The following is a 21,820-nucleotide window of genomic DNA, read 5'->3' as shown; positions in this document are numbered from 1 at the left end:
CCCCTCCCCCCCCCTCGCTGCTTCCTCCTCCCCCCCCTCGCTGCTTCCTCCTCCCCCCCTCGTTTCCTCCTCCCCCCCCTCGCTTCCTCCCTCCCCTTCCTCACATTCCTCCCGCTTCCTCTTCCTCCTGCTTCCTCCTCCTCCTCCTCTCCCCCTTGCTTCCTTCCTCTCCCTTCCCCCACCCTTCCTTTGCCTTCCTCCCTCCTCTCCCTCCCCAGCGGCAGATCCTGCGGCACCTCCACGCGCTGCAGCTGCGGGAGGGGGACGCCGAGGCCGCCGCCGCCACCATGGCCCGACTGGGGGGACTGGGGGGCTGCGGCGAGGAAGAGGAGGAGGAAGAGGAAGCGGAGAGCAGCGAGGCTCAGGACGAGAGCGAGCTGGAGCTGTCGGAGAGCGGTGAGCGGGGGGGGGGTTTGGGGAGGGTGGAGGGTCCCCGGCGGTGTCCCCACGGGGTTTTGGGGGGGGTCTCTCTGACGGGGTGTGTGTGTGGGGGGGTCTCTTCCCAGAGGGGGAGGAAGAGGAACTCGACGGCTACAGCAAAAGCGTCCCCGGGCGGCGGCGGATCAGCAAGGTGAGAGACGCAGGGGGTCCCCCTGACACCCCCAAAAAGAGGGCGGGGGGGGGCTCCTCCTCCCCCTGACACCCCCAAAGAGGAATGGGGGGGGCTCCTCCTTCCCCCTGACACCCCCAAATAGGGGTGGGGGGTCTTCCCGTTCCCATGACACCCCCAAAAGGGGGCTGGGGGGGTCTCCTACTTCCCTTGATGACCCCAAAGAGGAGCGGGGGGATCCCACCCTTCCCTCTGACACCCCCAAAAAGAGGACTGGGGGAGTCTCCTCCTCCCCCTGACACCCCCAAAGAGGGGGGGGGATCTTCCCCTTCCCCTGACACCCCCAAAGAGGAGGGGGGGGGTCTCCTCCTTCCCCCTGACACCCCCAAAGAGGTATGGGGGGTCTTCCCCTTCCCCCTGACGCCCCTAAAGAGGGTGGGGTTCTCCTCCTCCCCCTGACACCCCCAAATAGGGGTGGGGGGTCTTCCCATTCCCCTGACACCCCCAAAAGCAGGCTGGGGGGGGTCTCCCCCTTCCCTTGATGACCCCAAATAGGGGTGGGGGATCCCCCCCTTCCCCCTGAAGCCCCCAAAGAGGAGCGGGGGGATCCCACTCTTCTCCCTGACACCCCTAAAAAGAGGGCTGGGGGGTCTCCTCCTCCCCCTGACACCCCCAGAGAGGAATGGGGGGGGCTCCTCCTTCCCCCTGACGCCCCCAAATAGGGGTGGGGGGTCTTCCCGTTCCCATGACACCCCCAAAAGGGGGCTGGGGGGGGTCTCCTACTTCCCTTGATGACCCCAAAGAGGGCTGGGGGATCCCACCCTTCCCCCTGACACCCTCAAAAAGAGGGCTGGGGGGGTCTCCTCCTCCCCCTGACACCCCCAAAGAGGAATGGGGTGGTCTCCTCCTTCCCCCTGACACCCCCAAAGAGGGGGGGGATCTTCCCCTTCCCCTGACACCCCCAAAGAGGAGGGGGGGGGTCTCCTCCTTCCCCCTGACACCCCCAAAGAGGTATGGGGGGTCTTCCCCTTCCCCCTGACGCCCCCAAAGAGGGTGGGGTTCTCCTCCTCCCCCTGAAACCCCCAAATAGGGGTGGGGGGTCTTCCCATTCCCCTGACACCCCCAAAAGGAGGCTGGGGGGGGTCTCCCCCTTCCCTTGATGACCGCAAATAGGGGTGGGGGATCCCCCCCTTCCCCCTGAAGCCCCCAAAGAGGAGCGGGGGGATCCCACCCTTCTCCCTGACACCCCTAAAAAGAGGGCTGGGGGAGTCTCCTCCTCCCCCTGACACCCCCAAAGAGGAATGGGGGGGGCTCCTCCTTCCCCCTGACACCCCCAAATAGGGGTGGAGGGTCTTCCCGTTCCCATGACACCCCCAAAAGGGGGCTGGGGGGGTCTCCTACTTCCCTTGATGACCCCAAAGAGGAGCGGGGGGATCCCACCCTTCCCTCTGACACCCCCAAAAAGAGGGCTGGGGGGGTCTCCTCCTCCCCCTGACACCCCCAAAGAGGGGGGGGATCTTCCCCTTCCCCTGACACCCCCAAAGAGGAGGGGGGGGGTCTCCTCCTTCCCCCTGACACCCCCAAAGAGGTATGGGGGGTCTTCCCCTTCCCCCTGACGCCCCCAAAGAGGGTGGGGTTCTCCTCCTCCCCCTGACACCCCCAAATAGGGGTGGGGGGTCTTCCCATTCCCCTGACACCCCCAAAAGCAGGCTGGGGGGGGTCTCCCCCTTCCCTTGATGACCCCAAATAGGGGTGGGGGATCCCCCCCTTCCCCCTGAAGCCCCCAAAGAGGAGCGGGGGGATCCCACCCTTCTCCCTGACACCCCTAAAAAGAGGGCTGGGGGGTCTCCTCCTCCCCCTGACACCCCCAAAGAGGAATGGGGGGGGCTCCTCCTTCCCCCTGACGCCCCCAAATAGGGGTGGGGGGTCTTCCCGTTCCCATGACACCCCCAAAAGGGGGCTGGGGGGGTCTCCTACTTCCCTTGATGACCCCAAAGAGGGCTGGGGGATCCCACCCTTCCCCCTGACACCCCCAAAAAGAGGGCTGGGGGGGTCTCCTCCTCCCCCTGACACCCCCAAAGAGGGGGGAGGGGATCTTCCCCTTCCCCTGACACCCCCAAAAAGAGGGCTGGGGGTGTCTCCTCCTCCCCCTGACACCCCCAAAGGGGGGGGGGTGTCTCCTCCTCCCCCTGACACCCCCAGAGAGGAATGGGGGGGTCTCCTCCTTCCCCCTGACACCCCCAAATAGGGGTGGGGGGTCTTCCCCTGACACCCCCAAAAAGGGGCTGAGGGGTTCTCCCCCTTCCCTTGATGACCCCAAATAGGGGTGGGGGATCCCCCCCTTCCCCCTGAAGCCCCCAAAGAGGAGCGGGGGGATCCCACCCTTCCCCCTGACACCCTCAAAAAGAGGGCTGGGGGGGTCTCCTCCTCCCCCTGACACCCCCAAAGAGGAATGGGGTGGTCTCCTCCTTCCCCCTGACACCCCCAAATAGGGGTGGGGGGTCTTCCCGTTCCCCTCACACCCCCAAGTAGGGGTGGGGGGTCTCCTCCTCCCCCTGACACCCCTAAAGAGGGGTTGGGGGTTCTTCTCCTTCCCCCTGACACCCCCAAAAAGGGGCTGAGGGGTTCTTCCCCTTCCCTTGATGATCCCAAATAGGGGTGGGGGATCCCCCCCTTCCCCCTGAAGCCCCCAAAGAGGAGCGGGGGGATCCCACCCTTCCCCCTGACACCCCCAAAAAGAGGGCTGGGGGGGTCTCCTCCTCCCCCTGACACCCCCAGAGAGGAATGGGGGCGGTCTCCTCCTCCCCCTGACGCCCCCAAAGAGCGGTGGGGGGTCTCCTCCTTCCCCTGACACCCCCAAAGAAGGGTGGGGGATTTCCCCCTTCCCATGACACCCCCAAAAAGAGGGGGGTGTCTCCCCCTTCCCTTGAGCCCCCTAAAAGAGGGGTGGAGAATCTCCCCCTCCCCCTGACACCCCCAAAGAACGTTGGGGGGTGTCTCCCCCTTCCCTTGAGCCCCCTAAAAGAGGGGTGGGGAATCTCCCCCTGACACCCCCAAAGAAGGTTGGGGGGTGTCTCCCCCTTCCCTTGAGCCCCCTAAAAAGGGGGGGGGGTGTCTCCCCTTTCCCCCTGACACCCCCAAAGTAGGCTGAGGCGTTTCCCCTGACCCCCCCACCCCCCCACCCCCCCAACCAGGAGAGGGCTGGGGGGTGCCGGGGGGTGCATCCCTGGGGGGGTCCCCATCATTCCTTTTCCTCTCTTCCAGTGGAACCGCCGGAACGAGCGCGGCGAGACCCCCCTGCACCGCGCCTGCATCGAGGGCGACCTGCGCCGCGTCCAGCTCTTCCTCAGGCAGGTGGGCGAGGGGACACGGAGAAAGGGGGGGTGACGATGGGGTGACCGTCACCGTGTCGCGTCATATCCCCCCCCCAACCCCCCCCCCTTCCTTTTTTTCTAGGGGCACCCCCTGAACCCCCGCGATTACTGCGGCTGGACCCCGCTGCACGAGGCCTGCAACCACGGGCACCTGGGTGAGTCGGGGGGGGGACACACGGAGGTTTGGGTAGACCCCCCCCCAGGAGTGAGACACACACCCCCCCCCCAGGAGAGAGCGGACCCCCCCCCAGGAGAGAGCGGATCCCCCAGGAGTGGGCAGAGCCCCTTCAGGATCGGGACCCCCCCCAGGAGAGAGCGGACCCCCCAGGAGTGGGCAGAGCCCCCTCAGGATCGAGACACCCCCCCCAGGAGAGAGCGGACCCCCCCCCAGGGGAGAGCAGACCCCCCAGGAGTGGGCAGAGCCCCCTCAGGGTCGAGACCCCCCATCCCCCAGGAGAGAGCGGACCCCCCAGGAGTGGGCAGAGCCCCCTCAGGATCGAGACACCCCCCCCCCAGGAGAGAATGGACACCCCCCCCCCCCCCAGGAGAGAGTGGACCCCCCCAGGGGAGAGCAGACGCCCCCAGGAGAGAGGTGTCCCCCCAGGAGCAGGTGGGGACCCCCCCCCCCAGGAGAGAGCAGACCCCTCCAAGAGTGGGCAGAGCCCCCTCCAGGAGTGAGACATCCCCCCAGGAGCAGGTGAGACCCCCCCCAGGAGTGGGCAGACCCCCCCAGGAGAGAACAGATTCCCCCAGGAGAGAGCGGACCCCCCAGGAGTGGGCAGAGCCCCCTCAGGATCAAGACCCCCCCCACCCCCAGGAGAGAGTGGACCCCCCCAGGAGAGAGGTGTCCCCCCAGGAGCAGGTGGGGACCCCCCCCAGGAGAGAGCGGACCCCCCCAGGAGAGAGGTGTCCCCCCCAGGAGAGAGGTGTCCCCCCAAGAGCAGGCGGGGACTCCCCCCCAGGAGAGAGCAGACCCCTCCAAGAGTGGGCAGAGCCCCCTCAGGATCGAGACCCCCCTCCCCCAGGAGAGAGCGGACCCCCGCCCAGGAGAGAGCGGACCCCCCCCCAGGAGAGAGCGGACCCCCCCAGGAGAGAGGTGTCCCCCCAGGAGCAGGCGGGGACCCCCCCCCTCCAGGAGAGAGCAGACCCCCCCTCCAGGAGAGAGTGGACCCCCCCAGGAGAGAGCAGACCCCCTCCAGGAGAGAGGTGTCCCCCCAGGAGCAGGCGGGGACTCCCCCCCAGGAGAGAGCAGACCCCCCAGGAGTGGGCAGAGCCCCCTCAGGATCGGGACCCCCACCAGGAGAGAGCAGACCCCCCCCCAGGGGAGAGCAGACCCCCCCAGGAGAGAGGTGTCCCCCCAGGAGCAGGCGGGGACCCCCCCCCTCCAGGAGAGAGCAGACCCCCCCTCCAGGAGAGAGTGGACCCCCCCAGGAGAGAGGTGTCCCCCCAGGAGCAGGTGGGGACCCCCCCCCCAGGAGAGAGCAGACCCCCCAGGAGTGGGCAGAGACCCCCCCCAGGAGCGAGACGTCCCCCCAGGAGCAGGTGGGACCCCCCCCCCCCTCCAGGAGAGAACAGACCCCCAGGAGTGGGCAGAGCCCCCCCAGGAGCAGGAGAGACCCCCAGGAGTGAGATGCCCCCCCCAGGAGTGGGCAGAGACCCCCCCCCCCAGGAGCAGGAGATGCCCCCCCTGGAGTGAGACCCCCCTTCAGGAGTGGGCAGATACCCCACCCCAGGAGCAGATGCCCCCCCTGGAGTGAGACCCCCCCCCAGGAGTGAGACCCCCCCACCCAGGAGTGAGCAGACCCCCCCCAGGAGCAGGAGATGCCCCCCCTGGAGTTTGACCACCCCCAGGAGTGGGTAGAGACCCCCCCAGGAGCAGACAGAACCCCCCCAGGAGTGGGAGATGCCCCCCCCTGGAATGAGACCCCCCCCCAGGAGCAGGAGACCCCCCCCCAGGAGCAGGAGAGGCCCCCCCAGGAGTGAGATGCCCCCCCAGGTGTGAGCAGACCCCCCCCAGGAGCAGGAGATGCCCCCCCTGTAGTGAGACCATCCCCAGGAGTGGGTAGAGACCCCCCCAGGAGCAGACAGACCCCCCCAGGAGTGGGAGATGCCCCCCCTGGAGTGAGACCCCCCCCAGGAGTGGGCAGAGACCCCCCCCCAGGAGCAGGAGATGCCCCCCCTGGAGTGAGACCCCCCCCCCAGGAGTGGGTAGAGACCCCCCCAGGAGCAGGAGACCCCCCCTGGAGTGAGACCCCCCCCAGGAGTGAGATGCCCCCCCAGGTGTGGGCAGACCCCCCCCCAGGAGCAGGAGATGCCCCCCCTGTAGTGAGACCCCCCCTTCAGGAGTGAGCAGAGACCCCCCCTGGAGTGAGACCACTCCCAGGAGTGAGTAGAGACCCCCCCAGGAGTGGGAGATGCCCCCCCTGGAGTGAGACCCCCCCAGGAGTGGGCAGAGACCCTCCCCCAGAAGCAGGAGAGGCCCCCCCAGTAGTGAGACGCCCCCCCAGGAGTGAGCAGACCCCCCCCAGGAGCAGGAGATGCCCCCCCTGGAGTGAGACCCCCCCCAGGAGTGGGTAGAGACCCCCCCAGGAGCAGGAGACCCCCTCTGGAGTGAGACCACCCCCAGGAGTGGGTAGAGACCCCCCCAGGAGCAGACAGACCCCCCCCAGGAGCAGGAGATGCCCCCCCTGGAGTGAGACCCCCCCCCAGGAGTGAGACCCCCCCCCCCCAGGAGCAGGTGAGACCCCCCCAGGAGTGAGCAGAACCCCCCCCCCCTCCTCTTCCTCACCGCCACCTCCTCCCGTGTGTCCGTCCGTCTGTCCGTCCGTCCGTCCCCCCCGTCCCCCCCCCGCAGAGATCGTGCGGCTGCTGCTGGACCGGGGGGCGGCGCTGGACGACGCGGGGGGGCCGGGCTGCGACGGCATCACCCCCCTCCACGACGCCCTCAGCTGCGGTCATTTCGAGGTGGCCGAACTCCTGATCCGCCGCGGAGCTTCGGTGACGGCCCGAAACGCCAGGGTGAGCCGCCGGCACCGCGGAAGGGGGGGGGACGGACGGACGGACACGACCTAAACTGGGAGATCTTTGCATTTTGTGTCCCCCCCCCCCCCCAACGTAGGGTTTGACACCGTTGGGGACGTTGGAGGAGTGGGTGCGCACCTACGGGGAGGAACTGGACCAGGAGACGCGGCAACGGTGCCGGGCGGCCGAGCGCTTGCTCCAGGAGACGGCGGCGGCCGGACGAGGTGGGACGCGGCGCGGTGATGCCGGTGACACCCCCCCCCCCCCCAAAAAAAAAAAAAATCTGGGGGGACGGGGACACCCTCAGCCCACCCCGCTATCTCTCTCGCCGTAGCCCCGCCGCAGCTCTGCCAGGACTCGCCGTTGTTCGACGCCGAAGTCGCCGAACGGCAAATCCCGCCGGCGGCGGAGCCGGAGGAGGAGGGGGACATGGCGGCGTTGAAGCCGGTGAAGAAGCGGCAGCGGGTGCCGGCGTTCGGCACGCAGGAGGGAAGCGCGTCGGAAAGGCGGCCGGCGGAGTGCGAAGCCGCCGTGCGAGGTGTCGGCAGCGCCAAACCCCTTCTCGGTAACGGCAAAACTCTTCCCGGCAGCGGCAACGCGACGGTGTGCCGCCAACCGGCACCGCGGCCGGCACTCATCCCGGCCGAGGAGTACCTGGAGGAGGAGGAGTGGCTGGAAGACGACTTAGGGGGGTCCCGGGGGGGCCGTAAGCGGCTGCGCCAGGAACCGGCCACCGTTTCGGGGGACAACGCAGGACCAGAGAGCGACGGCGGCATTCCCGTTCCGACCCGGCACCAACCGCCGCGGCGCCGCCGGAGCGTACAGAGCCGCCTGACCCGTTTGGTGGAGAGGATCCCGTTGGGGCGCTCCCGGGAACGCCGACCCCCCGAAGGTACCGGGACCCCTCTCCCCGATGAAGCTGAAGGCGAGGGGAACCCCGGCGTGTTGCCGGTGCCGGTGCCGACGCCGTTGCCGGCGCCGCTACCCGCTCTCCGCGTGCGCGTCCGGATCCAGGACAACGTCTTCCTCATCCCCGTGCCGCAGAGGTGAGTACGTTTGCGCGTTCCCCCTCCCCTTCTTTTTTGGGGTTCCCCCTTCTCTATCCCTTTCGGGACCCCCCACCCCGGGCGGCAGCGCTGAGCGGTGATCCCGCCGGCGGTGCCGCCGTAGCGGCAGCGAGAGCCGTGCCGTGGCGTGGTTGGCGGAACGGGCGGCCGAACGGTATTACCAAACCTGCGGCTTGTTGCCGCGCCTCACCCTCAAGAAAGAGGGGGCTCTTTTGGCCCCCCAAGACCTGGTGGGGGACGTCCTGCAGAGCAACGAGGAGGTGAGCGCCGAATCCGGACCCCCCCATCCTCCGTCACCGCCTTGTGACGGTGACAACGGTGACGGCGGTGTCACCGGGGATGGCTGCGGCGTTGCAGGTGCTGGCGGAGGTGCAGTGCTGGGATTTGCCACCCTTGGCCGAGCGGTACCGCAGGGCTTGCCAAAGCCTGGCCGTGGGTAAGGACCCCCCCCCTCTTCCCCCCCCCCCCCTCCAGGGTGGTGGCCGAGGACCTCTGTCCCCACCGTGTCACCTCCGTCTCCCCTTGGGGACCGTCCCCACGGCTCCGCTCTCCCTTTGCCCGGGGAACGCCTGTCCTTAGCCGGTGTGGGGCCGGCAACAGGACAAGGGGGGGTGGAGGGAGGAGGCGGGGGGGGGAGGTTGTCCACAAGGCCACCAAAAAGGCCACCAAAAAGGCCACCAAAAAGGCCACCACCTTCTCTACCGGCAGAACCTCACCCGCTGCTGCTGAAGGTGACGGAGCTGCAGGAGCAGAACGCGGGGTTGGAGGTGGGGGGGGGCCTGGCCCTGCGCCCCCCCGACCTCCCCCCGTTGCTGCGGGCTCTCAAGCTGCAGGCGCCCTTGCGGCAACTCCGCCTGCGCGCTTGCGGTGTCCCCGACGGGGTGGCTAGCGATCTCTTAGCCACCTTAGCCACCCTACCGGCCCTCGCCTTCCTCGACCTGAGCGGGAACCGGCTCGGCGCTCAGGGAATTCGGCAACTCCTCCCCCGACATCCCGGCACCGCCGGCGCCTTCCAGGTAGGGCTCGCGCTTGGGGGGGGGACGGACGGACGGACGGACAGACGGACACGGGGACACCCACCATGGCACTGCTGGGAGCCCCAGGAGGTCCCGGTGGTGGCTTTGCCCGGTTGAGTGGGGTGTCACGGGGTGGGGTGCTCAGCCAGACAGCGCCCCCCCCCCCCCAAACCTTTCGTCCGCACCCACCCCCCCCCCACCCCCCAAAAACCTCTCATCTGTGTGTGTCCCCCCCCAAATCTTGTCCTGGTCCCCGAAATCTTGTCCTCATCTGTCCCCTAAATCTCTCCTCCCTCCCCTAAATCTCTCCTTTGTGTGTCCCCCCCCCCAAACCTCTCGTGTGTGTCCCCCAAATCTTGTCCTGATCCCCGAAATCTTGTCCTCATCCGTCCCCTAAATCTCTCCTTTGTGTCCCCCCCCCAAACCTCTCGTGTCCCCTCCCCCCAAACCTCTTGTGTCATTCCCCCCCCCCCCAAACTCTCATCTGTCCCCCCCCAAATCTTGTCCTGGTCCCCGAAATCTTGTCCTCATCCGTCCACTAAATCTCTCCTTTGTGTCCCCCCCCAAACCTCTCATTTGTCCCCCCCAAACTGCTCATCTGTTCCCCCCAAAACTCTCATTTGTCCCCCCCAAACCTCGCCTCTGTCCACGCCGCCCCCCCCCCCCCAAATCTTGTCCTGGTCCCCTAAATTTTGTCCTCATCCGTCCCCTAAATCTCTCCTTTGTGTCCCCCCCCAAACCTCTCACATGTCCCCCCCAAACTGCTCATCTGCCCCCCCCCCAAACTCTCATGTCCCCCCCAAACCTCTCATCTGTCCACGTCCCCCCCCCCCCCCAAATCTTGTCCTGATCCCCTAAATCTTGTCCTCATCTGTCCCCTAAATCTCTCCTTTGTGTCCCCCCCCCAAACCTCTCACATGTCCCCCCCCCAAACTCTCATCTGTCCCCCTCCAAATCTTGTCCTGGTTCCCTAAATCTTGTCCTCATCCGTCCCCTAAATCCCTCTTTCCTCCCCAAAATCTCTCCTTTGTGTCCCCCCCCCCCAAACCTCTCGTGTGTGTCCCCCCAAACCTCTCGTGTCCCCCCCCCAAACCTCTTGTGTCATTCCCCCCCCCCAAACTCTCATCTGTCCCCCCCCAAATCTTGTCCTGGTCCCCGAAATCTTGTCCTCATCCGTCCCCTAAATCTCTCCTTCCTCCCCTAAATCTCTCCTTTGTGTCCCCCCCCCCCCCCCCCCAAACCTCTCGTGTGTGTCCTCCCAAACCTCTCGTGTCCCCCCCCCAAACCTCTTGTGTCATTCCCCCCCCCCAAACTCTCATCTGTCCCCCCCCAAATCTTGTCCTGGTCCCCGAAATCTTGTCCTCATCCGTCCCCTAAATCTCTCCTTTGTGTCCCCCCCCCAAACCTCTCATTTGTCCCCCCCAAACTGCTCATCTGCCCCCCCCCAAACTCTCATGTCCCCCCCAAACCTCTCATCTGTTCACGTTCCCCCCCCCCCAAATCTTGTCCTGGTCCCCTAAATCTTGTCCTCATCTGTCCCCTAAATCTCTCCTTCCTCTCCTAAATCTCTCCTTTGTGTGTCCCCCCCCAAACCTCTCGTGTCCCCTCCCCCCAAACCTCTTGTGTCATTCCCCCCCCCCCCCCCAAACTCTCATCTGTCCCCCCCCAAATCTTGTCCTGGTCCCCGAAATCTTGTCCTCATCCGTCCCCTAAATCTCTCCTTTGTGTCCCCCCCCAAACTGCTCATCTGTCCCCCCCCAAAACTCTCATTTGTCCCCCCCAAAACTCTCATCTGTCCACGTCGTCGTTCCCCCCCCCCCCCCGCCCCAAATCTTGTCCTCATCCATCCCCTAAATCTCTCCTTTGTGTCCCCCCGAAATCTCTCGCATGTCCCCCCCAAACTCTCATCTGTCCCCCCCCCAGTCTCACTGGTCCCCTAAATCTTGTCCTCATCCGTCCCCTAAATCCCTCTTTCCTCCCCTAAATCTCTCCTTTGTGCCCCCCCCGAACCTCTCATCTGTCCCCCCCTTAAACTTTTCCTTTGTCCCCTAAATCTCGTTCATCCCCCAAACCTGGTGATGGTCCCCCAAACTTCCCCCTGGGCCCCGAAATCTTACCCTCATCCGTCCCCTAAATCTCTCTTTTCTCCCCTAAATCTCTCCTTTGCCCCCCCCCCCCCATCTGTCCCCCGAACCTCTCGCGTCTGTCCCCAAACCCCCCTGACCGTCCCCCAAACCTCTTCTTTGTCCCCCGAAACCTTTCTTTCGTCCCCTTGACCTCTTCATCCGTCCCCTAAACCCCGTCTCTGCCCCCCCCCCCCCCCCCCAATCTCTCCTTTGTCACCCCAACCTCGTCTGTCCCCTAATCCCTTTGTCCCCTCGACCTCGTGTCTGTCGGTGTCCCCTAAACCTCCTCTGTCCCCCCACAACCTCTCCTCCTCCTCTTGTCCATCTGTCCCCCCCCCAAATCTCGCGTCTGTCCCCCCTCGAACCTCACCCCCATCCCTAAACCTCTGCTCCCCCCTCCCCCTGACGCCCCGTCCCTGTCCCCCGATGTCCCCTGATGGCCCCGTCCCTGTCCCCTGACGTCCCCGTCCCCCGATGTCCCCTGCCCTGTCCCCTGACGCCCCCCAACATCCTCATCCCCCTGTCCCCCGATGTCCCTGTCCCCCGATGTCCCCGTCCCCCGATGTCCCCTGCCCTGTCCCCTGACGCCCCCGACGTCCTCGTCCCCCGACGTCCTCGTCCCCCAGTCCCCTGATGCTTCATCCCCCGATGTCCCCTGCCCTGTCCCCTGACACCCCCGACATCCTCGTCCCCCGGTCCCCTGACGTCCCCGACGTCCTCGTCCCCCGGTCCCCCGATGTCCCTGTCCCCTGATGTCCCCTGCCCTGTCCCCTGACACCCCCGACATCCTCGTCCCCCGGTCCCCTGACGTCCCCGTCCCCCAATGTCCCTGGTCCCCTGATGCCCCGTCCCTGTCCCCCCGACATCCCCCTGGTCCCCCGATGTCCCCGTCCCCATGGTTCCCTGATGCCCCGTCCCTGTCCCCTGATGTCCCCGTCCCCCGATGTCCCCTGCCCTGTCCCCTGACGCCCCCGACGTCCTTGTCCCCCGACGTCCTTGTCCCCCGGTCCCCTGACATCCCCGTCCCCCGATGGCCCCGTCCCCCTGGTCCCCTGATGCCCTGTCCCCTGACGTCCCCGTCCCCCAATGTCCCTGTCCCCTGACGTCCCCGCCCTCCGATGTCCCCTGCCCTGTCCCCTGACGCCCCCCGACGTCCTCGTCCCCCGACATCCTCGTCCCCCTGTCCCCCGATGTCCCTGTCCCCCGATGTCCCCGTCCCCTGATGTCCCCTGCCCTGTCCCCTGATGCCCCCGACGTCCTCGTCCCCCCGTCCCCCGATGTCCCCGTCCCCCGATGTCCCCATCCCCCTGGTCCCCTGACGCCCCGTCCCTGTCATCCCCCTGGTCCCCTGATGCCCCGTCCCTGTCCCCTGACGTCCCCGTCCCCCGATGTCCCCATCCCTGTCCCCTGACGCCCCCGACGTCCCCGTCCCCCGATGTCCCCTGACGCCCCCGACGTCCCCGTCCCCCGACGTCCCCGTCCCCCGATGTCCCCATCCCCCGATGTCCCCTGACGCCCCCGACGTCCTCGTCCCCCAGTCCCCTGACATCCCCGTCCCGCGATGTCCCCGTCCCCCTGGTCCCCTGACGCCCCGTCCCTGTCCCCCCGACATCCCCCTGGTCCGCTGACTTCCCCATCCCCCTGGTCCCCTGATGCCCTGTCCCCATCCCCCGACGTCCCCGTCCCCCGACGTCCCCTGCCCTGTCCCCTGACGCCCCCGACGTCCCCGTCCCCCTGGTCCCCTGACGTCCCCGTCCCCCTGGTCCCCTGACGCCCCGTCCCTGTCCCCCCGACATCCCCCTGGTCCCCTGACATCCCCATCCCCCTGGTCCCCTGATGCCCTGTCCCTGTCCCCTGACGTCCCCGTCCCCCGATGTCCCCTGCCCTGTCCCCTGACGCCCCCCGACGTCCTCGTCCCCCGGTCCCCTGACATCCCCGTCCCCCGATGTCCACATCCCCCTGGTCCCCTGATGTCCACATCCCCCTGGTCCCCTGATGCCCCGTCCCTGTCCCCTGACGTCCCCATCCCCCGACGTCCCCTGCCCTGTCCCCTGACACCCCCAACACCCCCGCTGTCCCCCCGAGGTCCCCGTTTGCCCCCCAACGCCCCTGACGTCCCCGTTCCCCCGATGCCCCCATCCCCCCCCGACGTGCCCGTGTCCCCCCCAATGTCCCCATTCCCCTGACGCCCCTGTCCCCCCCCAACGACCCTGTCCCCCCAATGTCCCCGTTCCCCCCCTGACGCCCCCGTGTCCCCCCGACGTCCCCATTCCCCTGACATTCCCGTGTCCCCCCGATGCCCCCATTTCCCCCCCAACACCCCCGTGTCCCCCCCGTCCCCCCGACGACCCCCTGTCCCCCCAACTCCCCCGTGTCCCCCCCGTCCCCAACGCCCCCGTGTCCCCCCCGTCCCCCCCCGTGTCCCCCCTGTCCCCCCGACGCCCCCGTGTCCCCCCCATCCCCCCCGACTTCCCTGTGTGTCCCCCCCATCCCCCCGATGCCCCCGTGTCCCCCCCGTCCCCCCGACGCCCCTGTGTCCCCCCATCCCCCCGATGCCCCCCTGTCCCCCCGACGCCCCCGTGTCCCCCCTGTTCCCCCCGACTTCCCTGTGTGTCCCCCCCGTCCCCCCGACGCCCCCGTGTCCCCCCCGTCCCCCCGACGCCCCCGTGTCCCCCCCGTCCCCCCGACGCCCCTGTGTCCCCCCATCCCCCCGATGCCCCCCTGTCCCCCCGACGCCCCCCTGTCCCCCCTGTTCCCCCCGACTTCCCTGTGTGTCCCCTGTGTCCCCCCGATCCCCCCGACGCCCCCGTGTCCCCCCCCGACTTCCCTGTGTGTCCCCGTTCCCCAGACGCCCCCAACACCCCCCTGTCCCCCCGATGCCCCTGTGTCCCCCCGATGTCCCTCTGACGCCCCCGTGTCCCCCCCGTCCCCCCGACGCCCCTGTGTCCCCCCTGTCCCCCCCGACTTCCCTGTGTGTCCCCCTGATGCCCCCCCATCCCCCCTTGTCCCCCCCGATGCCCCCATGTCCCCCCCGACTTCCCTGTGTGTCCCCGTCCCCCCGACGCCCCTGTGTCCCCCCCGATGTCCCCGATGCCCCCCATCCCCCCGTGTCTCCCCCGTCCCCCTGATGCCCCTGTGTCCCCCCTGTCCCCCCCCCGGCTTCCCTGTGTGTCCCCCTGACGCCCCCCCGACACCCCCGTGTCCCCCCCGTCCCCCCGTGTCTCCCCCGTCCCCCCGACGCCCCCGTGTCCCCCCCATCCCCCTGTGTCCCCCCCGTCCCCCCGACGCCCCTGTGTCCCCCCTGTCCCCCCCGACTTCCCTGTGTGTCCCCCTGACGCCCCCCCATCCCCCCTTGTCCCCCTGATGCCCCCCCATCCCCCCTTGTCCCCCTGATGCCCCCCCATCCCCCCTTGTCCCCCCCGTCCCCCCGACGTCCCCTGTCCCCCCCGACTTCCCTGGGTGTCCCCCTGACGCCCCCCCATCCCCCCTTGTCCCCCCCGTCCCCCCGACGTCCCCTGTCCCCCCCGACTTCCCTGGGTGTCCCCGTTCCCCCGACGCCCCCGTGTCCCCCCCATCCCCCCGTGTCCCCCCCATCCCCCCATGTCTCCCCCGTCCCCCCGACGCCCCCGTGTCCCCCCTGTCCCCCCCGACTTCCCTGTGTGTCCCCCTGACGCCCCCCCATCCCCCCTTGTCCCCCCCATCCCCCTGACACCCCCCAACTTCCCTGTGTGTCCCTGTCCCCTCAACGCCCCCTTGTCCCCCCGATGCCCCCGTGTCACCCCAACACCCCCATGTCCCCCCGGACGCCCCTGACGTCCCCGTGTCCCCCCCGATGTCCCTGATGCCCCCCGTCTCCCCTGTCCCCCTGACGCCCCTGTGTCCCCCCTGTCCCCCCCGACTTCCCTGTGTGTCCCTGTCCCCCCGACGCCCCCTTGTCCCCCCGATGCCCCCGTGTCACCCCAACACCCCCATGTCCCCCCTGACGTCCCCGTGTCCCCCCCGATGTCCCCCCAACGCCCCTGTGTCCCCCCCAATGTCCCTGATGCCCCCCGTCTCCCCTGTCCCCCTGACGCCCCTGTGTCCCCCCTGTCCCCCCCGACTTCCCTGTGTGTCCCTGTCCCCCCAACACCCCCATGTCCCCCCGGACGCCCCCGACGTCCCCATGTCCCCCCCGATGTCCCCCCTGACGCCCCCGTCCCCGGCAGAGCCTGGAGGAGTTGGACCTGAGCCTGAACCCCCTGGGCGACGCCGCCTGCCGGCCCCTGGCCCTGCTGCTGCAGTCCTGCCCGGCGCTCGCCACGCTGCGGCTACGGGCCTGCGGCTTCACCGACGCCTTCCACCTGACGGGTAAGCCGCCGCCGCGCCGCCGCCGATGCCACCGCCGGGGACCGGCAGGGTTCTCACCGCCGCCCCGGCGTTTGCCGCCAGGAACCCAACGGCTGCAGACGTTGGTTTTGTCCTGCAACGCGTTGGGGACGGCGGCGCTGGAGCGGCTCCTCGGTAACTTGGCGTGCCGTAACCTCGGCCGGCTGGAGCTGGGCTCCGTCGCCGGGCCGGGCCACTGGCCTCTCGCCGGGGCTGTCGGCAAGTACCTGGCGCAGGTGAGAGCCGTCCCCAAAGGGGACACGGTGTGGGGTGGGGGGGGAGGACGACACGCGCACGCCGTGCTCCCCCGCGGGTTGTGCCGATACCGCCGTGCCCTTCCCGCAGGAGGGCTGTGCTCTGAGCCACCTCACGCTCTCCGGGAACCGCCTGGGTGACGGTGACCTCCTGGAGGTGGCCAGGTGAGGGGACAAGGGGACCTCGGGGACATTTGGGGGGGGACACAGAGGATGGGAGGGGGTCCTGGCAGCAGGTTCCTCACCCTCCGCCTTCCGCTGGGGAATCCGTGCCGGCTCTGGCACAGGAGGACCGTGTGGGGACGGAAAAGGCCACCCTGGGGACAAGGGGGTGGCCTGGGGAGGGGACAAGGGGACCTCAGGGACATTTGGGGGGGGACACAGAGGATGGGAGGGGGTCCTGGCAGCAGGTTCCTCACCTTCCGCCTTCCGCTGGGGAATCCGTGCCGGCTCTGGCACAGGAGGACCGTGTGGGGACGGAAAAGGCCACCCTGGGGACAAGGGGGTGGCCTGGGGAGGGGACAAGGGGACCGTGGGGACGTCTGGGGGTGACATAGAGGACGGGGAGGGGGGCAGGAGAGAGGATTTGGGGGTCCTGGCAACAGGTTCGTCATCCTCTGCCTCCCGATGGAAACCCTGTGCCGGCTCCGGCACAGGAGCACCGGGTGGGGACGGAAAAGGGGGTGCCCTGGGGACAAGGGGGTGGCCTGGGGAGGGGACAAGGGGACCTCGGGGACATTTGGGGGGGTGACATAGAGGATGGGAGGGGGTCCTGGCAGCAGGTTCCTCACCCTCCGCCTTCCGCTGGGGAATCTGTGCCGGCTCCGGCACAGGAGGACCGTGTGGGGACGGAAAAGGCCACCCTGGGGACAAGGGGGTGGCCTGGGGAGGGGACAAGGGGACCGTGGGGACGTCTGGGGGTGACATAGAGGACGGGGAGGGGGGCAGGAGAGAGGATTTGGGGGTCCTGGCAACAGGTTCGTCATCCTCCGCCTCCCGATGGAAACCCTGTGCCGGCTCCGGCACAGGAGCACCGGGTGGGGACGGAAAAGGGGGTGCCCTGGGGACAAGGGGGTGGCCTGGGGAGGGGACAAGGGGACCTCAGGGACATTTGGGGGGTGACATAGAGGATGGGAGGGGGTCCTGGCAGCAGGTTCCTCACCCTCCGCCTTCCGCTGGGGAATCCGTGCCGGCTCCGGCACAGGAGGACCGTGTGGGGACGGAAAAGGCCACCCTGGGGACAAGGGGGTGGCCTGGGGAGGGGACAAGGGGACCGTGGGGACGTCTGGGGGTGACATAGAGGACGGGGAGGGGGGCAGGAGAGAGAATTTGGGGGTTCTGGCAGCAGGTTCGTCATCCTCCGCCTCCCGATGGAAACCCTGTGCCGGCTCCGGCACAGGAGCACCGGGTGGGGACGGAAAAGGGGGTGCCCTGGGGACAAGGGGGTGGCCTGGGGAGGGGACAAGGGGACCTCGGGGACATTTGGGGGGTGACACAGAGGATGGGAGGGGGTCCTGGCAGCAGGTTCCTCACCCTCCGCCTCCTGATGGAGACTCTGCGCCGGCTCCGGCACAGGAGCGCGGTGCCGGGACGCACCGGGGATGGAGGGGATCCCCTTGGGGACAAGAGTGGGGGACAAGAATGGGGGACAAGAGGGGACCTCCTTTGTTATCTCCCCCCTCCCCCAGGTGCCTCCCCGCTTGCCCGGCTCTGGTTTCCCTGGATTTCTCGGCAAACCCCGGGATCACCGCGGCGGGGCTGCGGGCGCTTCTCTCGGCGCTGCAGGAGCGGAGCCAGGGGCTCCAGTTCCTCAATCTGGCAGGTAAGATGGCACCGGCGCCACCGGTGACGCCACCGAGACAGGCGGGGGGGGGCGGATAAGCCCCCCCACCCCCCCCCCCGGCGGCTAACGGCACCCCCTTCCTCCCAGGCTGCTCCGTGGAGGGTCCGTTGGATGACACAACCTGGGCCAGAACCGCCGGCAAAATCCGGGATCTACGGCTCTGCGGTCGCCGCGTCAGCCGCAACGACCAGCGGGACGCCGGCAAAGCCTGGAGCGCTCCCGCCGGCACGGTGCTCAGCGCCGTCACGCGTCACCGTAAGCTCTTCTGTAAGAGCCTCTGAAGCGCCGGTGCCACCGGCGTCTCGTGGTTTTAACCGGCGCGGCCATTACACACCGTATTTATCAACGTGGTTGGTGTTTTTTGGGGTCCCGGCGTCACCGGGACAAAGGTTTTATTGTCCCCGGCTTCCTCTTAACACCAGTAAGGACTGGGAGGGGGACTGGGAGGCTCGAAGTGGGAGGGAACGGCGGTGCCGGCGCGTGCCGGATGGCTCAGGAGTGGAGGAAGCGGTTGAAGGCGTTGTAGGCGGATTCCAGATCAAACAGCATCTGCCGCACCTGGGAATCGTCCAGCTCATCCGACGCCGACATCCCGCTGAGCGTCTGGAGCCTGGGAGAAGGGGTGAGGAAAGGGAGTGGCATCAGCGGCGCCCCCAAAACGGTGCCGGTAACGGTGCCGGCGTTTCGGCGCTCACCACTGGTTGACTTTCTGCCTCCCTTCGAAGTCGGGGGGTAGGTGGCTCATGCGGTTCATCGTCTCCATCAGCTCCCGGAGATCCGGCTGGATCTGGGGAGAGAATTTAGGGGTTGAACCACACCGCCCCGGTATTTGCCAAACCCGGGGTGAGGAGGAGGAGGGGGGGGGGGGGGGGGTTCCTGGCGCTGCCGCGGCGCGGGGCTGAAGCCCACCTCATCCATGGCGCGGATCTCCAGGCGCAGCTTATCCATCACCGTGATGAAGAGCTGCGAGAGAGAAAGAGCGTTCGGCTCAACCACGACCAATCCCACCCCGCTGAAACCACCAAAACCCCCGAAACTGAGCCCCGGCACCGTACGGAGACGATATCGGCGATGCAACGGTTGAGGTTGCCCTTGTCGTCCTTGATGGTGATGGGCCGGTCCTCCTTGATCCTCTCCATGGCCAAGGGGCAGTCGAGCTGTGGGGGGAGACCGCCGCCGTCGTCAGCGGCGCAACCGGCACCCGCCAAACCGCGGCGCCCGCTGTGCGCCGGCACCGCCTTCGGCTCACCCGGAACTTGCGGCAGAAGTCGTCGATGGAGCTGATCTCGGAGCCCTGCACTTGCTTGAGGGCGGCTTTGAACTGGACCAGGAGGCGGGAACAGGCGGCCGTGTACCTGGAGAGGGACAGGGACGGGCTCGTCCCCTCCCGCAGGGACACGATGGCACCTCCACGGCACCTCCGTGCCATCGCCCCGCTCGGCGCCGAGGACTTACTCGTTAGGAGAGACGCAGTCCTTGATGTAGGCTTTCTCCAGAGCCTGCAGCGTCTTCACCACCGCAAAAAGCTCGGCCATGTTGTCGTACCTACAAGAGCCAACGGGCACCGCGGTGGACGACGGTGTCCCCGGAGGGACCGCGGTGGAGGAGAGGGGGATGAGGAGGGACCGCGATGGAGAACAGCGTTCCGGGAGGGACCGCGATGGAGAGAAGGTGCCCGTGATGGAGAACAGGGTCCCAGGAGGGACCGCGATGGAGAATGGGGGACTGTGGTGGACAACGGCGTCCCGGGAGGGACCGCGGTGAAGAAAGCGGGACCGGGAGGGACCGCGATGGAAAACGGTGGCCCAGCAGGGAACCACGGTGGAGAAGGGGGGACCATGATGGACAATGGTGGTCCAGGAGGGACCGTGATGGAGAAGAGGGGACCGAGAGGGACCACGATGGCCAATGGGGGACCGCGACAGAGAGCTGTGTCCCAGGAAAGACCGTGACAGAGAAGGGGGGACCACAACGGACAATGGTGGCCCAGGAGGGACTGTGGTGGAGAAGAGGGGACCGAGAGGGACCACGATGGGGAACTGTGGCCCAGGAGGGACTGTGGTGGAGAAGGGGGAACTGTGATGGAGAATGGTGTTCCAGGAGGGACCATGGGGAAGGGGGAACTGATGGGGAAGAGGGGAGCAGGAGGAGGGACCATGATGGAGAACAGTGTCCCAGGAGGGACCACGATGGAGAAAAGGGGACTGCGATGGACAACGGGGGACCACAACAGAGAGCTGTGCCCAGGAGGGACCACGATGGAGAAGGGTGAACCGTGATGGAGAAGAGGGGACCAGGAGGGACCACGATGGAGAACGGAGGACCAGGATGGGGACCAGTGTCCCAGGAGGGACCACGGCAGAGAAGAGGGGACTGTGATGGAGAAGGGGAGACCAGGAGGGACCATGATGGGGAAAAGGGGACTGCGATGGACAACGGGGGACCACAACGGAGAGCTGTGCCCAGGAGGGACCACAGCGGAGAACAGGGGACAGTGATGGAGAAGGGGGGACCAAGAGGGCCCGCAATGGAGAAGGGACCACTGGGCTGGGGACCAGTGTCCCAGGAGGGACCATGGCGGAGAAGAGGGGACAGTGATGGAGAAGGGAGGACCAGGAGGGCCCACGATGGAGAACGGAGAACCGGGATGGGGAGCAGTGTCCCAGGAGTGACCACAACGGAGAAGAGGGGACTGTGATGGAGGAGACCACAATGGAGAGCTGTGCCCAGGAGGGACCACGGCGGAGAAGAGGGGACAGTGATGGAGAAGGGAGGACCAGGAGGGCCCACGATGGAGAACGGAGAACCGGGATGGGGACCAGTGTCCCAGGAGTGACCACGACGGAGAAGAGGGGACAGTGATGGAGAAGAGGAGAGCTGTGCCCAGGAGGGACCACGGCGGAGAAGAGGGGACAGTGATGGAGAAGGGAGGACCAGGAGGGCCCACGATGGAGAACGGAGAACCGGGATGGGGACCAGTGTCCCAGGAGTGACCACGACGGAGAAGAGGGGACAGTGATGGAGAAGAGGAGAGCTGTGCCCAGGAGGGACCACGATGGAGAAGAGGGGACAGTGATGGAGAAGGGGGCACCAGGAGGGCCCACGATGGAGAACGGAGGACCGGGATGGGGACCAGTGTCCCAGGAGTGACCATGACGGAGAAGAGGGGACAGTGATGGAGAAGAGGAGAGCTGTGCCCAGGAGGGACCACGATGGAGAAGAGGGGACAGTGATGGAGAAGGGGGCACCAGGAGGGACCATGATGGAGAACGGAGGACCGGGACGGGGAGCAGTGTCCCAGGAGTGACCATGATGGAGGACCGCGATGAAGAAGAGGGGACAGCGCCGCCGCATGGCGCCCCAGGCCACCGTCACCCGAGGGAAGGCACCCTGCCCGCCGTGCTGGTGGCCGGTGGGGCCGTGCCGGTGGCCACCGGGGGTTCGTCTCCCCCCAAACGTTCCCCGTGGGGTCCGGGACTCACTTCTCTCTCTCTCTGGCGTTCTTGTAGAGCTTCACCTCCTGTGGGGAGATCGGGGGGGGGGGGGGTCAGAGGGCTCAGCCCCGGGGGGGGACGACACAGAGGGCTCAGCCCCGGGAGGAGGGGGGTCAGAGGGCTCAGCCCCGGGGGGGGGGACACACCGCAGGGGACGGTGTGTGCCACTCACCTCGTACAGCTCCGGTTTGTTCCCGGGGGCTGCGGAGGGACGGGGGGGGGGGGTGTTAGAGGGGGGCTGGGGGGGGGCGCCACACACATCCCTCCCCGGTACCCCCCCCCCCCCCCTCGCCCGGGTGCCCGTGTCACCCCCCCCTCGGTAGTCCCGATCTCTCCTCTGGTAGCCCGGCCACCGCTCCCCCCCTCCTCGGTAGCCTCTGTTCCCAACCCCCGGGTAGCCCCGCTCCCCCCCCCCCCCCCCCCCCCCCCCCGGTAGCCCCCGGTGCCCCTGAGGCCTACAGGCAGGAGCGGGGGCCTGCTCCCGCCGCTCTCACCTCCCATCCCGGGCGGCCCCGCGATACCGTGAAACATCCCGGAGAGGTCTGTGCTTCCCCCCCCCTTCCCTCCCCCTTTTACCCCACCCCGGTGCTCGTTCGGCCTTTCCCCCCCTTTCTCTCCGCCGGTGCCGCTCCCGCTGGCGGAGCTGCGCTTCCGCAATATGGCGGCGGTTGAGCGATGCGGCGCTCGACTGCTCAGGCCTGGCCGGAAGG

General features: G+C 68.1%; 2 protein-coding genes across 2 annotated transcripts; one reads left to right on the top strand and one right to left on the bottom strand.

Annotated features, from left to right (window-relative positions):
* Window positions 1–218: 218 nt before the first annotated feature.
* TONSL (tonsoku like, DNA repair protein) lies at window positions 219–17,956 on the top strand (the record flags this gene model as incomplete). Its single annotated transcript, XM_082501480.1, has 15 exons — window positions 219–396; window positions 507–571; window positions 3,815–3,904; window positions 4,007–4,079; window positions 6,779–6,942; window positions 7,043–7,169; window positions 7,280–7,991; window positions 8,122–8,272; window positions 8,370–8,448; window positions 8,721–9,028; window positions 15,360–15,501; window positions 15,583–15,755; window positions 15,865–15,938; window positions 17,462–17,595; window positions 17,704–17,956. Coding segments are annotated over 15 exons (2,664 nt in total), but the record flags the coding sequence as incomplete, so codon positions are not given.
* An 11-nt stretch (window positions 17,957–17,967) lies between these two features.
* Window positions 17,968–21,688, bottom strand: VPS28 (VPS28 subunit of ESCRT-I). The gene is made up of 9 exons (XM_082501481.1): window positions 21,605–21,688; window positions 21,283–21,311; window positions 21,099–21,136; window positions 19,072–19,161; window positions 18,866–18,971; window positions 18,672–18,773; window positions 18,526–18,579; window positions 18,312–18,403; window positions 17,968–18,226 (listed from the first exon to the last, which is right to left on the bottom strand). Exons 1-9 carry the CDS (start codon window positions 21,639–21,641, stop codon window positions 18,109–18,111), a joined length of 666 nt encoding a protein of 221 aa, XP_082357607.1. The 5' UTR covers window positions 21,642–21,688; the 3' UTR covers window positions 17,968–18,108.
* Between the last annotated feature and the right edge of the window lie 132 nt (window positions 21,689–21,820).

Source organism: Vanellus vanellus (assembly GCF_965231255.1).
Source record: "Vanellus vanellus genome assembly, contig: HAP1_SCAFFOLD_1998, whole genome shotgun sequence".
In the NCBI taxonomy this organism is placed as follows: Eukaryota; Metazoa; Chordata; class Aves; order Charadriiformes; family Charadriidae; genus Vanellus; species Vanellus vanellus.
Note: the sequence above shows the minus strand (reverse complement) of the source record. Positions and strands in the feature narration are given on the sequence as shown.

Bases quoted from the DNA above. Each gene is read 5' to 3' on its own strand.
- VPS28 (XM_082501481.1), bottom strand. From the start codon at position 21,641: ATGTTTCACGGTATCGCGGGGCCGCCCGGGATGGGAG. The intron at 21,137-21,282 runs GTGAGTGGCACA...ATCTCCCCACAG, and splicing joins ACAAACCGGAGCTGTACGAG to GAGGTGAAGCTCTACAAGAA. The intron at 18,580-18,671 runs GTACGGTGCCGG...TCTCTCTCGCAG, and splicing joins GCATCGCCGATATCGTCTCC to CTCTTCATCACGGTGATGGA.